Genomic DNA, 15,298 nt, shown 5'->3' on the forward strand with positions numbered 1-15,298 from the left:
TCCCTCACACTCGCACCCTGCCTGCCCAAGCTCTGTGCTCCTGCCACCCTCCTGGGTGTGGGCTCTGCATTTCTGCCAGCCCCAGCCCCATGTTCCATGCTTCCACTCAGCTGCAGCTCCTGCACCACCACCCCAACTCCTGCCGCTTCCCTGCTTGGTGCCTGGAGCAAGCAGGATGCTGAGGAAGCCAAACAGGCCGTTTGGTGGCTGCAGCAGTGGAAGCTCTGTGCTTCCCGTCCAGAACCTGTGTGCTGGCTGGGCCGGGCCCTTCTGCCCACAAAGGTGGAGCACTGCAGGTGGGCTTGGTGGGGTACAGTTAGTTGGTGGGCACCGACGGGCCAGATGAAATTGCCTACCGGGCTGAATGCATCCCATGGACTGTGTTTTGCCCACCCCTGTTCTTGATCCTCCCATCTCTAAAGGTACATGACGTGGCCTCTTCTGATGCTGGAGCAGGCTCCTCATCTGATTCCAGGTCTTCATACCTGTTCTCTAGCGGGACAGCCTCAGATTCAGAAGAGAAGTGCTGTCTGTTGCCAGAAGTTACAAGCTGCCACCTCTCATCTGCCTTGATTACCTGAATCTTCCAGTTTCTTCTCTGGCTGTCCCTCTTCGATGATGTGAGAAGCCTCTTTGTGTACTGAAGGTCTCATGCTCACAGATGCTTCTGAGCTTGTCCACATGCTTCTGCAACTCTTACCTGGTTCCAGAGAGAATCCACCAGGAGGCACATCTCACTGCAAGCACTCCCCCACCTGCCTGTCTTTGGTAGAGACATGTAGTCCGTGGTTGCTGCAAAGCCAGACCATACCCTAGATGGGAATCCTTGGCAGTCAGTGGATGCACATGGACAGAGACTTCACAATACAGACAGGAAGAACTGGCTTTGGTATTGAAACATCTTCCAGATATTCTGTTGACTTTCTTGCTAGCTCCTTCTGCTGTTACTTCCTGAAAAATTTCCCATTCTCCTTTACCTGCTTCCACTCCCCATGAAGGAAGGGTAAGAAAGAAAGAGCCTGGGCAAACTCCTCTGCACTTTCCACTCAGACTTGCATATTTGAGTGCCTGTTCACTGGTCCTGCTGTTGCTGCCTCCTGTGTGTCGCTGGATTCTGGCTAGCTTTAGTCTTGCTGCCTAAGCAATCCCTGCCTCCTTGTTCACCCTACTATCAGCTGCTGGGCTTAGCAGCTGAGAGCTTCTGTCTGCTCGCTTTACTGAGCATCCTTGAAAAACAGCTCCCAAAATGAAGCTACACCAAGTCCAAACTTGGCAGGTCTTCCTACTCTCAGACCCTCTTCCCAGGGAACCACAACGTCCTGCTCCTCTCCCAAGCACAAATCCCACCCAGACTCCTCTCTTTGCTGGTCCTTGTGGCACCTGTGTGTTGCTGGTGTCTTGCCTATTAATTGATATTTTCTCCCCCCTGTATACCTACCAGCATTGGTCATGTAGCTCCTTGATATAGCACCATGCCCACGTGACAAAGTCTGGAAAGAGTATTTTTGAGCATCTTTTGGTTACTCTTTTAAAATGGGCTTTAAACTAGGTCCTACAGGGGATAGTGAACAAAATTCACTAGCCACATGGCATTCAGTTCACAGAAGAAGCCTAATTTGGGTGAAGGGTTAGAGAACCACATAGAAGAGGAAAACAAGCAGGTCAGAATACAAAGTACCTTATGTGCATGTATACAGATGCAAGGAGCGGAGGATCAAGTAGAATGATCGAGAAGTTGTAGTCTATAGAGAAAGCTATGACTTAATTAGTATTACAGCGACTTGGTGGGACAAAGCATATGGCTAAATATCAACACTGAGGGGGATATTTTGTTTTGCTAGGATAGGTTTGGGAAAGAAGGAGGTGGTACTGTACTATACATCCAAAACATTTGTGCTTGTTCTCAGGTCCAGGAGGAGGGAAACAACAACTCTGAGGCTAAAAATAGATGTCACTGAATGAAGGGGATCAGCTGTGCTACAGTGTGCTGCTTCATTTGGTGAAACACATTGCCCCTTGTCCCATTATTGATGGTGCAGGACAAGGGGTGTTGTCATCTCCCTGCTTTCCCCACTGCCCCAGACCCATGGCACCAATCTGGAGCAGCAGGGTAAGTGGGATTTTCCCCCCACCCCCATAGGGCTGGCTGCACAAGGAAAGTGCCACAAGGTAATAGACATCCCCCACAATAAAGCAGCAGTCTGTTACAACCTCTTGTTGTGCCACTGATTTGCCTGTCATGCGGCACAACAAAGAGTAAGGACATATATTTGCTCAGCATTTGTATCACCTTAAATTTTCTGAGATGTCAAGACAACATCTGTTTTCATCCTCAGTATGTCTGAGTGACAATAAAGGGGGAAAAGAATAATGCTTTAATGTCATAGTTGGGGTGTACTGTGGAGTGCCACGTCAGGAAGTAGAGGTGGATGAGGCACTCCTTCAAGGAGATAACTAGATATAGGATTTATAAATAAATACATGTTCTGTTCCTTGGTGTCCAGGCTCAGAAATTTTGACTAATCACTAGTTATATCAGTACAGCTCCAAGTGTGTATGTTTATAATGTATATAGATGCATATTTGGGGGATTAGCCAAATTCAATCAATACTGGATTTTTTATTCTTTCTGAACTACTCATTGGTTTCCCTAAACTTTGGTTAAGATGCATCTGGCTATTACCTCCTTCAGTCCTTCACCCCAGGACCATGCAGGTTTTTTTTAAGGTGGTAAAGTTCCTTTAAAAGACTCAACCATATCTCTTCACCAGTAAGAACACCTTCTTCCTTAGGATCTCCATACTGATGGTGGTAATGGGGCCTGTGGTGGGCCAGTAGGGGGTGCTCCTGTGCTAAGCCACCTGCCTCTCTGCGCCTGACCAAAAAGAACAAGCCTTGAGTGCCTCCCCTGGGGTGCCTATGTCTGGCCAACCCCCTTCCTGGAGCACACCTGCAAGCCTGGGGTAAGTGCTGCCACCACCCGGGGTCTGGTCTTTGTCCGGGCTCTGTACCCCCCACGGTACACAGGCCTTGTAGACCTTAAGGGTGCTTGAAGCATAGAAAGTAGGTTCCCTTAGTCAGCCAAGCAAAGGGAGCAAAAAGGCTTGCCCAATTCCTTCTTAAACATCTACTGCCAGGCTTGCTATGATAGATAAATTCATTGATTGGAGAAGGAAGTCATAGGGAAGGACTACAAACCAAAAGGAATTTTGAAAGAGAACAGTATAAGGGGCTTGTTGGCCCTTTCCGTACATTTCTGGAATACTTGGGTCTGTTACCGGCTACCATTTGGATAAGTTACTCACAGCAACGTCCAGAGGATTCTGGAGGTACACGGCTTGATTCAGTGACCAGATGTCTGTCCTGAGATAGAAGGACCCTATTTATAACCTTTCTGACCTCACTACCTGGACCCAGTCAACATCAGGTATTTTCTGAGCATCACTGATGCTGGCCAGTAAGTTTGAGGAGGAACCACTGCCTTAGGACTGCCCTTCCAGGTCAAAGGCGGGAAGTTTAACAAAAGCCTGGCCACTGGGAGAGGGAATCTCCCCATCCCCAGGGGTTCCCTTAGGCAACCAGGTGGTTGCCTAGCAACCAGGTTGAGAGACGTGGGCAGAGAGAGACAGAACGGGAAAACAGACAATCCAAAAAGAGGGGGCTGGGATGGAGTTCTTTCACACTTCCCCCCCTTCCTTTGAAAGTCCAGGCCCATTGCTTTACAGAACTGTGGGCATGGGCGAGCTTCATCTGGAAGGGTTATCTTCCATACCCAAAGAGAAAGCACACAACACATAAGACTGGCCCTATCAACAATATACATACATAAGGGTAAGTTGGGGTGTCCCAGTGCCAGATCACGTTGGAGTGGTTCGGCATATTGCAGTCTGTTATCTAGAGTCTTTTCTGGACAGTGAATCTGTTACCACATTCTGGCTTCCTTTGCTGTGTTCAGCATTTAACATTGGTGACCGTATAGGGGGTGCATGTGGGTGTATGTGCACTCCCTGAGCTTGGCAGTGCACCCCCTGCAAACAGGTGCCGCCAACACTGCTGGCAACGCCTGCAGGTGGTTGCCACCCTCTTCCGCCCCTGCCAACACTGCCAACGGTGTCTGCAGGTGGTCGCCACCCCACCCCCCGCCAACAGCGCTGCTGCCACCTGCGAAAGCTCATTGTGCCCTCCCAGCTTCTGGGGGCACACGGCATTCATGGTGGTTAAGTGGAACTGAAGCTGCCAGGCCTATCTGTGAAGCTTGGCGTTGGTGCTCTGCATTGTCTGCAGCCATTGAAGTGGGGCATGATCTGATAGGACAGTGAAGTGCTGTCCCCACAGATAGGGCCTTAGCTTGTTCAGCGCCCAGACAATTGCAAAACACTCCTTTTGAGTAGATGACAAGTTCTGCCCATGGGGAATCAACTTCCGGCTCAAGTAAGCCCCAGGATGTCATGTTGCTTCATGCTTCTGTAGGAGTACAGCTCCAAGTCCGGTGTCCGAGGCATCAGTACCCAATGCAGAAAGGCTTTTCATAGTCTGGTGCCCTTAAAATTGGCTGTTTAATCAGGGCAGCCTTCAAAGTGTTAAATGCCAGTTGACATCCTGGCATCCAGACTACTCCATCACAGTTGTCCTTTTTTGTCAGCTCACGCAGGGAAGCTGCCATCGCTGCAAAGTCAGGGACAAACCTCCTGTAGTATCCAGCCAGACCAAGGAAGGCTCTAACCTGCTTCTTAGTTTGTGGGAGTGGCCAGTTTCTAATGGCTTCAATCTTGTCCCACATGGGTGTGATCATGCCTCCACCCACAGGGTGTCCCAAAAACACAACTTCAGATAATGTCAGCTGGCATGTCTTTGCTTTCATTGCAAATCCAGCCTGCTTTATCTTGTCTAACACAGTGGTTAGATGAATCGGGTGTGATTCAAAGTCTTGACTGAAGATGGTGATGTCCATGTAGGCCACTGCAAACTGGTCTCATCTTTGTAGCAAATTATTAATTAGTCTCTGAAAGGAAGCAGGAAAATTGTGCATAATGGAAGGTAGAACAGTATACTCAAACAGTCCCAAAGGAGTGGTAAAAGCAGGCTTGGCTATGATGTCTGGATCCAGTACCATCTGCCAGAACCCCTTAGATAGATTGAGAGTAGAAATGAGCTTGGCTTGGCCCAGAGTATCAAGTAGAGAGTCCATCCAAGGCATAGGGTAAGCGTCGGGGGTGGTAATAGCGTTCAGCTTCCTGTAGTCCACACTGAACCTGATGATCCCATCCTGCTTCCAGATGAGCATTGCAGGACTAGCCAGGGGCTTGTCGAAGGCCGTATTAACCCCAGCTCTAGCCTATGAGTGAGTTCACGCTTTATCTCTTGCAGCAGCTTTTCATGGATTGGGTAGGGCTTTAAATGGATGGGGCGATGGCTGCCCGTGTCTATAGTGTGTACCGCCAGGTTTGTTTTACCTAGTTTGTTTGAGAACATCGTCTCAAAGTCTTTCTGAGCTGCACACAGCTTGTCCTTGTCCTGGGAGGGCAGATGGTCTGGTAGGTGAAGTTCTTCTGTTCCTGCCTCTTCTTTCCAGTCAGCACACAGGACCGGCTCCTCTGGGTCCTCAGGTGATTCCCCAATGGAGGAAATCCAAAATACGACATCACTTTTGTCATAATAGGGTTTAAGCATGTTTACATGTACCACCTTAAGCCTTTTGCCTGTCCTACTCATGGCCACTAGATATATTACATCATCCAGCTTGTCCAGGGTGACCTTCCCAAGCTGCTTGCACCTTGTGTGTCTTTAGTGGCAAGAAAACCATAACCTTATCCCTTGGTTAAAAGGTACGCAAGTGAGCCCCCTTATTGTACCAGGCACTGCTTCTCTTGAGCCTGGGTCATGGAGTCTCCAACCACTTTCATCATATCAGCTAGCTTTTGTTGAAAGCTTAGCACATACTCTACCACAGATATTTTAGAGGAGGAGATTTTGCCTTCCCGCTGCTCTCTCACAAGATCAAGGAGATCCCTGATTCAACTCATGAACATCAATTCAGTGTCTATTTAGCTTCAGACTGTCTGTGTAGGGCAGACTGAGATACCAACTCACAGGAGACCTAGGTCTCTTTCAGCGTTACCACTTTGTCAAAAAGGAAGCTTTGCCCCTTCTAATATCAGATCAAGTACTCCACCTTATACCCAGTAGAGGAAAAGTTCCTGGAGGAAACACTTATACACACCTTTCATTGAGACTTCAACTTTTTTAAAGACTCATCAAGGGGAATGGCAGCAATTTTAGGAACCAGGCAGGAGTAAAAGATGCACAAAACTGTGATCAGATCAGAAAAAAATGCACAAAACTGTATATAATCTACCAAATGGCAGCTCAGGGGGACTAGTGCTCCCGATAGGTGAAGCCAGCTAAAGTGTTAAGGTTTATCTCAAGAAATGATATAGTAGCAGAAACATGCTTGATGGCAAGAACTTGCAAGATGCTATATGTTCTGTTGACATAGTCACTTGATCATGTCGTAGGTTGTTTCCATGTGTCAGCCCTAGTGGCTACAGTTTTTGAAAGATATCTGAAGCACAATTGAGGACTTAGCCTTTCAGAGGCGATAGCTTGTTCTCAGCGAAAACTGGTGATGCCCCAAGAACACTAAAAGTATCTAGGGCTGCAGTACACTCCTTAAGAGTTGTTAACACTGACTCCAAAGAAAATACATTATGAATGTGGACATTCTTTTATTCTTCTAAGGATTTATAGCAAGTATTGGTAAAGATCTGTGTTAGCAACAGCTACAGGTTCTGTCCACCAGAGCTATTTTCATCTGAACAATTATTCTGACTGTTAGGTGAAGAGCAGTCTGCTGCTACTTTTAGTTCATCTAGGGTCTTCCCTTTCTTTATGAAATTGTTCATCTGTTTCCTCTGTGCTGTAACATCAGAAAGGTGGGTTCTGGATGTTATGGAAGTAGGATACATTGTTCAGTTCCACCCTATGTCTTATCCATCCATGCCTGCCTTTCCCATCTATATTTAGACACTCTTCTCTTGTAATTGCTCACTTTAAGAAGGACAGTCTCTATTGGATTTTGGAGTTGTAGAGGAAATCCCTGCACAGAACTGGGAGAAGAGTTTCAATTCCTGATGCTTCGTTTTTCCCTAAAAGAAAAGTGATTTGAGACCTACCCTGGACCTCAGAAAGCTTAAACGTTCATACAGAACATAGGGAGACCACCTTGAATTCTTCTATCATTTGTTCTCTAGAGTTTTGAGACTAGAATACTCCTCCTGTAGGCTTTGGATATGTGAATTATCCAGATAAGGAAAAACCTGTATGCTTCAGTATTAGAGATGATCTATCCCACCACTATATATTTTATAAAGCCCTTTGGGGCTGATGACAGGCTGAAAGGAGTTGTATAATGATGAAGACTTTAACTATAAATTCCAAGTATTTCCTATGATTTAAATGGATTATAGATGGAAAAATGGCTGAGGTGCTGCTCCAGGGCATGTCAAAGTCCAGTATCTGATAGTCATTCTTCTGCTTCCCTGGTTGGGAATTCTGATATGCTTTTCACTACACAGAATTTCAGAATGTGGTTTCAGTAAGACCCAAGGTAGTAAGGAAACTGAAGTAAAATCATGTCAGACTGATACTCATAGTACCAGCTTGATTGATGCAGTAATCTGTGAGAGTTCTCCCTCAAGAATCTATAGCACTTCTGCAAGTCAGGGCTCGCTATCACATAGTAACAGCTAGCTCCTACACTTGTGAAAAAAACCCTTTGAAAAATCTTGCTATAGAACAGTCCAGAATATCTTGATCAATAGCAGAAAATAGTCTGAGAGTTTAACTCTTGCAAAAAAAATGTTTTTCTCTCTGGGTTGGGTGAACCAGCTTTTCTCCCTCTTAAATGAAAATTACAATTACTTTGCAATATTTGCATTAGAATTTCACTATTAGATTAGAGTCCATTTAGCTGCAGTGTCAGCCAAACATCATCCCATGTGGGGCCTATCAGTCCTAGTTTCCATCATACTTCCCATTCTGTGTACACTTAAAAATATTTTCTTTTGCCTCCAGAGTAATTCACAAAGTTTATGATATTTTTACCAGGGAAATTAACTGTTTATTAGGAGTGCCTAGGTGTTTCTGCCACTAAATCAGTGAGGAAAAAAATGGAATGAGGTGGTGAAGGGGCTTGAGAATGTTGTGTCTTCATAGTAAAGGAGGTTGTGTTTTTAAATTATTTTTGAGTTTTGGGCTGTGCTGTCTGAGGAATTGGAAAATATACCGAAGATAGATTAAGAAACATATGTTGTACTTATGTCTTATTTTTATTGTTTCTTGAGCTGTGTGGTTTTAGGTGTCATATTATGTACTGATTGCAGCTGCTTGAGAGGAGAGGGGATCAGAAAATAGTGCTTTTTAGATCTTCCCACATGTCATAAGGTACTTCTTGTTTGTATCCTACAGAAAGAATATTTCAAACAATATGAAGTGGGTCTGCAGAACTTATGTAATTCTTATCAGACTCGTGCTGATGCTCGGGCTAAAGCTTGCGAAGAAAGCCTACGCAATTCAGAGGAAAAACTCAAGGAGACAGAAGAGAAGCTCCAGAAGCTGAGAACCAACATTGTGGCATTGCTACAGAAAGTGCAGGAGGTGGGTGAGACGACAGGGACCATATGAGAATGACCACACCATTACCATTGGATTGGGACTTGTTTAGTTGGACACTGACAGAAAATCTAGTCCAGGATTTGATTGCATTTTAGCTCTGTCATCAGTTTGATGCAACTCAGACTCAAAAGTATTTAAGTGCCTAATTGCTGCTGATATCTATCTTTTGAAGATCTAGTGTTCAGTATTATGCCTTGTCTGATGGGAGCTGAATTCTCAGGTCTGAATTGTCACTTATTTATGCTTCATATGTGAACGTACAGTGTTATGCTGTGGCGTGAATGAGGAATTCTGATTTATGTTCCCTTTCCTAGGATTCAGTAACTATACTAAGGGGCATGGCAGGGAAGGATATTCTAGACTTTTCTTTGCTGTGACATCAGGGATTGAATGTGAAATACTGTATTTATTTATAAGACAGGGTTTTTTCCCCCATTTAACATTGGTGGGGGATAGCCCCTCACCTTGCAGCTAAGCATAAGACAGCATGGGGGAGGCAAGGGTTAGGTCTAGAGCTGGAGCTGCAGCTGGTGCCTGCCCCTTTCCGCCTTTGCATGCCTAGTCACTCTTCCTCATAGCCCCTAGTCTCCCCCATGCTGCTTCTCCACCTTTCTGCCCCTCTGCCATGCTCTTTACCCTTGTTCTGTGCTGGCGGCAAGCTCCATCCTCGCTGCAGCCTGGAACATGTAGCATGTGCTCCAGCCCAGCCCTGTAGCAGAAGTGCCAGCCCCACACTGCTAATACAGATCTGGGCTGGAGTTATGCTCTGTGCCCTAGGCTGCAGCAGGGATGGTGCCTGCCAGTGCAGAACAAAGGTAAGGGGATGGGGGGAGTGACTGGTGGGTAGGAGGAGGGGAAGAGCAGGGACCTGAGCCTGCAAGGGGAAGAAGCAATGTGGAGGGACAGGGGAAGGCGGATTGGGGCAGCTTGAGGCTGCTGGAGTGGGGATGGGGCAGGCACAGTGGTGGGGTAAGTGGGGAGGAGGGGATGGGTAGCAGGGGGCAAGTTGCCTGCCTCTCACTCTGCCTGCCCCACTGCCTCCACACTGCCTGCCCCCTACCATCTGCCTCCCACTACTCCACTGCCTGCCCCCTTACAGCTCCATACTACATGCCCCCCTACTGCCTCTTTCACCACCTGAACCATTACTGCCCCTCTTGTCACCTCTGTCCCCACTGCCTGCAGCATGGAAAAGGTATACAGAACCCGCATAAAGTGAGGGAAACCTGTATGTGCAAATTCACTCTGATGCGATGACCATTTTTATACTAAAAAATAGTTACATGCGAGGTAAATTCACTCTTATGCGATCAGTGTGGTGGAACCCTGCAGTCAGCTGCTTTGTGTGGTGTATTGTGGGAATGATGTACACCAAAATATAGTTTCCTGTGTGGATCCGTGCTCTTCACTCATTATTTCTAACACGTGTTTCCATTATGGTAACATTCACCACCACCCTGTGCTTGTGTGTAGTGTCTGCTGTTGGTGAATACCAAAATTGTTTTGTAAAAGTGGTAGAAATGGGTCTGGAGGTTAGTATGGTTGAGGTCTTGAAACGTATCCCTATTTGTGACATTGTGAAGTGGGTCTTCTTTATGCGAATTCAGGTTATGTGCTGTTTTCCAGGAATACATGTACAGCATAAAATCAGGGAAACCTGTAATAAATACCATATTTTACAGTGTACAAGTCAACACTTGTAGAAGTCAACCCTCGTATGTCCACTCAAAGTTAAGTTTTTCGTAGAATCTGTGTAAGTCAACTCTGCCTCACCAGGGGGCATGTCAGGAGTGTGGTGGCTGTGCTGCTGGTGGAAGAAGGCTGCAGGAACAGCATGTGAGGTGCTGGAAGGCTGGACAGGCTTATGTGAGAGTTGGATCAGGCACCTCCAAGCTCAAGCAGCACCCAGCCCATTGGCAGCCTGCCCAACTGAGCCCAGGGGGGCACGGCTGCCGCAGAGGGAAGGACCTTCCCCCTGCAGCTCGGGCTGCCTGGCCTGCCAGCAGCTCACCCCCCACCCCAAAGGGGAGGGGTGGGCAGGCTCCACCAAAAGCAGAATCAGGCCCCTTGCTTTTAGCAGGCTCCTGCAAGCCCACAGGATGCCTGGTGCTGCCTGGGAAAGGACTGCCTTGTCCCATGGGCAGCACAGGGTGTTGGGCAGGAGCCGGGGGAGGCTAAGGGTATGGGGCAGGGCAAGGTGCTGCCCAGGTTTCTAGTGCAACCCATGCCATCTCTGCTGCCTTCTCCAACTGCCAGTGCACCCTGCTACCCTCCTACTGCTCTCCCATGCTGCCCATGGGACAAAGCAGTCCCTTCCCAGGCAGCACCAGGTGTCCCGTGAGCTACAAAGCCTGCTAAAGGCAAAAGCAGTGAGGGGCCTGATCCTTTTTTTCAGTGGAGCCTGCCCCCCTCCTGCCTTCGCAGCGACGTTGCCCCCCTAGCCGTGTGCTGCCCAAGCTCCCAGGGGCCCAATCCAACTTCCCCAGAACTTGCCAGCATGCCACCCGCTTCCCCATGTGGCAGGGAGCTGGTGTGGGGCCTGGCTGAAGTATTGATACGAAATTTAAGGGTAAATTTGTGGGGTTCAAACCTTGACTTATACACTGTGAAATATGGTAAATAATTATTTTATGTATAGAATCTAATTATTGAGGGCATCTTAAATTCAGTATTTGGGTAAATACGGTATAATTTGTGGGCTCACCCCTCTATAGTAGTGGTGGGTAATTATCTCGGCTGGGAGGTGGCTTAATGAGTTTGTGAGGTGTCAGGGGCTGCAAGGGTAGCCCTGCCCCATGACAGATGCCCCACCCCCTGGTCGCCATCTTGTGACTAGAAATCCTGCCCCTTAACTCCTAACCTTTGCCACCAGAAGTCTCTCTCCTTGCCCAGGAAATATTTCTTGTGGGCAGGTGGGGTTGATTGTATATTGTGTGGGGGTTGTTGTGGACGTATGTGGTTGGGTGGTGTGTGGGGGTGGGATGTGGGTATGGTGGGGGTAGGGTGTGTGGGTGGATGTGCAGTGGGTGTGGTTGAGGTGTGGGATGTGGGACAGTTTTGGGTGTGTGGGTATGGTGGGAGGTGTGGGGGGATGTGCATGTTTGTGGATGGGTGTGGGATGTGTGCATAGGTGTTGGTGTGTGTGGTTGGGGTGTGGGACTGTTAGGTGCATGTGTGGATATGGTGGGGTGTGTGGGTGCATGTGTGGGTGCGTTGGGTGTGCGCATGTGGGGTTTTTCCTTCCTCTGCTCAGCTTCCCTCTCTCTGTCCACTCTTTGTGACTTGAGCCCATCCCCTCCGTAAGGGAAAGGGTGCAAGTGTGGGTGGGGTGGGTATCAGCACTGCCTGCCTGCCTTGCAGTATGCTGCAAAGGGGTTGGAAAGTAGTTGCCACTGGGCTGGTAGGCAGCAAGAGAAGCCTTGGAAGAGTGAGGAGAGGGGGCAGGGACCTGGGCCTGGCACCACTGGCTCTCTTGGTCTCTGTCCTACACCTGCCCAGTGGGGCTGCAGCTGAACCCATGCTGGCTTCTGCTGCTGCTGCTCTTGCCCAACCTGCCTGTTCCTTGCCTGCCTGGCAGAGTTTTGTGAGCAGCTGAGCTCCTTCACACCCCCACTCCATCCACACGCTCTCCAGCCCAGCCATGCATGAGCAGGACCAAAGCAGACTGCAGGCTGGGCCCCCCCCCACTCCCCTCAACGCTGCAGCTTCCCCTCCCTACCTGGTGCCCAGAGTGCAGCAGGGACAGGAGGAGTCTCTGGAGGCCAGGTGATCCCAGCAGTTTCCCAGGTGCCTGCAGCAGCAGCTGTGCCCCTGGGCTGGGACTTGGGACCCTCCAGTGGGGGAGGCTAGGAGCACAACACACACTGCCCCAAGTAGGATTGGATGGGACTCAGCCCCATGTGGAGCGCAGCAGGGGCAGCCACTAGCTGAGCCAGATGTAGTTAATTGGTGGGTGGTCTGCCTGTGGGTCAGATCCCAGTCAACTGGCAGGCAGGATCCAGCCTGAAGGCTGTATTTTGCTAACACCTGTTCTATAACATCTGTTTATGGGTGGTCAAAAGGAAATTGCATGCTCTGTAGGGAATTTCTCCCCAGTTCTTGGATAGGATAAAAGGTATCATAGGTACCATGGGTAATAACGGCATCCTGGCTCAAAGGAGTACATATCTGCCTACAGCTGAAATAATATTGGGCTGACATCGACATAGTGTGATTCTGTAAACCAGGGGCATTCAATTATTTTAATGGAGGGCTGCCTACCAAGTTCTGGCAAGCTGTCAAGGGCTGCATGGGAAGCCCCGCCCCTTAACAGGTGTCCAGTCCCCTGATCGCCACCTTGTGACTGGAAGTCCCACCCCCTAACCCCTGACCTTTGCCACCAGAAGTCCCTCCCTTGAGCCCCGGAAGTACACTTTTTGGCAAGCGAGTTTGCCATCTCAGAACCAGAAAAATACAAAATTATATTCTAAAAAGAGAACATCTACAACATTTATTAATTTTATTTCAAAAAATTACTTTGTCCTGGTTTACATGTGTTTGTGTAGTATAGATAGAAGTTATTTTATATAGTAGCTTAAAATGAAGTTTTTCTTACTCTCATATATTGTGGTGGGGTGGGTGTGTGGGTATGTGGGCTGTGGGGGAGGGTGTGAGTGTGCCTGTGCAGGGTGGATGGGTGTGGGATGAGGCAGCATGTGGGTGGGTATGGGGTTTGTGGGGGCTGTGTGAGGGGGAGAGGGTGGCTGGGGTGTGTGAGGAGGTGTGGCAGTAGAGGTCTGCATGTATGGCAGTGTGAGAGGGGGTGGTGTGGGTGCATGTGTATGGTGGGGTCTGTGTGTGGGACACACCCTATGAAAACACACAGACACACATACCGGGGTACTGGCACAGGCCCATGCTCCTGCGGTCCGACAGTGCAGGCAGGAGCCACGTGGTCAGCAGTGTGGGGGCAGGAAGGCAGGGCAATGGCTGGGGTTGGGGCAGGGGTAGGCTGCTAAATTCTGTTGTTGGCTCCCCCTGGCTCCTATTGCCCCTGGTTCCGGTCATCTTTGACAAGCAGCCAGGAGCAGATAAATATTAATTTTCTAAATTTTTTAGGGGTCCCACAGGCAAGATAGAATGGCCTGGTGGGCCGGATACAGCCCACCAGCAGTATTTTGCCCACCCTTGCTGTAAAAAGAATTATTGCATGACTCAATAGAGATCTAACCTGTAGATGAGAGGGTTTCCAGAACTGGTTTTCTGTTGGTGTGACTTGCCTAAGAAAGCTGACAATGAATATTCATATGCAGTAATAGAACTGTATGAGGCACAGGAATGTCAATGAATGCTGCAGGTCAGGAGCGAGTGGGATTGATGGAGTGGCGTAGGAATGCAGTGTCAACTGAAGAGCGGAAATACAACATTTGCCTATTGCAGATTCCTGTCCCCTAGGATCCTCTAACATATCTTGTGTGTTTGGTTTCAGGACATTGATATTAATACAGATGATGAGCTGGATGCATACATTGAGGATCTGATCACCAAAGGAGACTGAGGAGCCCAGATGCAGCAATGGGGCAGTAGCATAGAGGAGTTGGCCCCTGCGATCTCAGAGACATGGATTCCTGCAGTGGAGGGGGGACCAGAGCAGCACATGAAAGGGGAGGGCCGTTAGACTGTGTATATTGACGTGTCGGTGTACAAACTGTTCTTGTGATTTTAAATGCAAAAAAAGACGTTTGTGCTGTTGGCGGGAAAGTTTTTAACATTGTAGTTCTTCAAACCTCTTCCCTTTGTTTATAAATATTTATTTTTTAAAAGAAACAGGAACTGTACCTGGTACGACAGGAGGGTTGCAGTGTTGTTTTTGTTTTTGTCTTTTTCTTTTTTTCCAGTGCGGCAAAATTACAAGAGCCTTTCTGCTTTTGAGGAGTATGTTGGGGTTTTAAACAGGCTCATGGCATGAGAACATTCTGTCCAGCAGCTTTGCATCTGATGTCTCTTCAGATAAAGGCAAAATCTAGCAACAGCCTGATGGAAACACCTGCTCTGAGGTCTTGAATTGCTAAGCAGTGCAAGAGCGGACCTCAGGAGAATTTTACCTAAAGCAAAAGAGGTTTAGATTCAGGGCTTTCCAACCACACAGACAGGATCAGGCAATATGTGTTGCTTTTCTGGGGTCAGCGGTGGGATGGGGTTGAATTGCAAGGGCTTTAACAGTAGGGACGTAGTTTCTGCCAGGAAGGAAGTTTGGACACATCTGTGCTTTTAGAGAGGTGGAGGCTTACAGGGAATGAGATTTAACATACCAGGGTCCCTAGTACCTTGCTGTGAGTTATCAGGCCAGGGAGATGGAGAGGGTTACAGCAAAGTTCTCTTGCAGCAGTTGCCTTTTTGCACTGTCTTTGCCATTGTTCCTCTGAGGCTTGATTTGCAAGGGGCAGATAGACTCCCTGACGAGTAAATAAAGTGACCCTCTGTTCTAAATGCCACTCCCTCAGCTCTTTTTTCCTTTACTCTGCTCAGTCTTCCAGACATTTTAAAATAGAAATCTGGAAATAGAGCCTTTTACCTTTTCAGTCACTGGATCACATCCAATCTCCTTTCAGCAGCAAAGACAAATCCTTCCACTTGCAAGGCAGTT

The 15,298-nt window shown here is 48.1% G+C and overlaps 1 protein-coding gene across 4 annotated transcripts in view; it reads left to right on the top strand.

Moving 5' to 3' along the window:
* Positions 1-14,512, top strand: part of MORC2 (MORC family CW-type zinc finger 2) — a 111,179-nt gene extending 96,667 nt beyond the window's left edge. For all 4 annotated transcript variants that reach the window (XM_090064013.1, XM_090064014.1, XM_090064015.1 and 1 more), the window contains 2 exons: positions 8,467-8,655; positions 14,141-14,512. In XM_090064013.1, coding sequence (XP_089920139.1) covers positions 8,467-8,655; positions 14,141-14,209 — 258 coding nt within the window. In that variant the 3' untranslated portion in view covers positions 14,210-14,512. The remainder of the gene's footprint in view (positions 1-8,466; positions 8,656-14,140) is intronic.
* Positions 14,513-15,298: the final 786 nt, after the last annotated feature.

The sequence above is a fragment of the Crocodylus siamensis genome, chromosome 9 (assembly GCF_052110815.1).
Source record: "Crocodylus siamensis isolate JL-2025a chromosome 9, ASM5211081v1, whole genome shotgun sequence".
NCBI lineage: Eukaryota > Metazoa > Chordata > Crocodylia > Crocodylidae > Crocodylus > Crocodylus siamensis.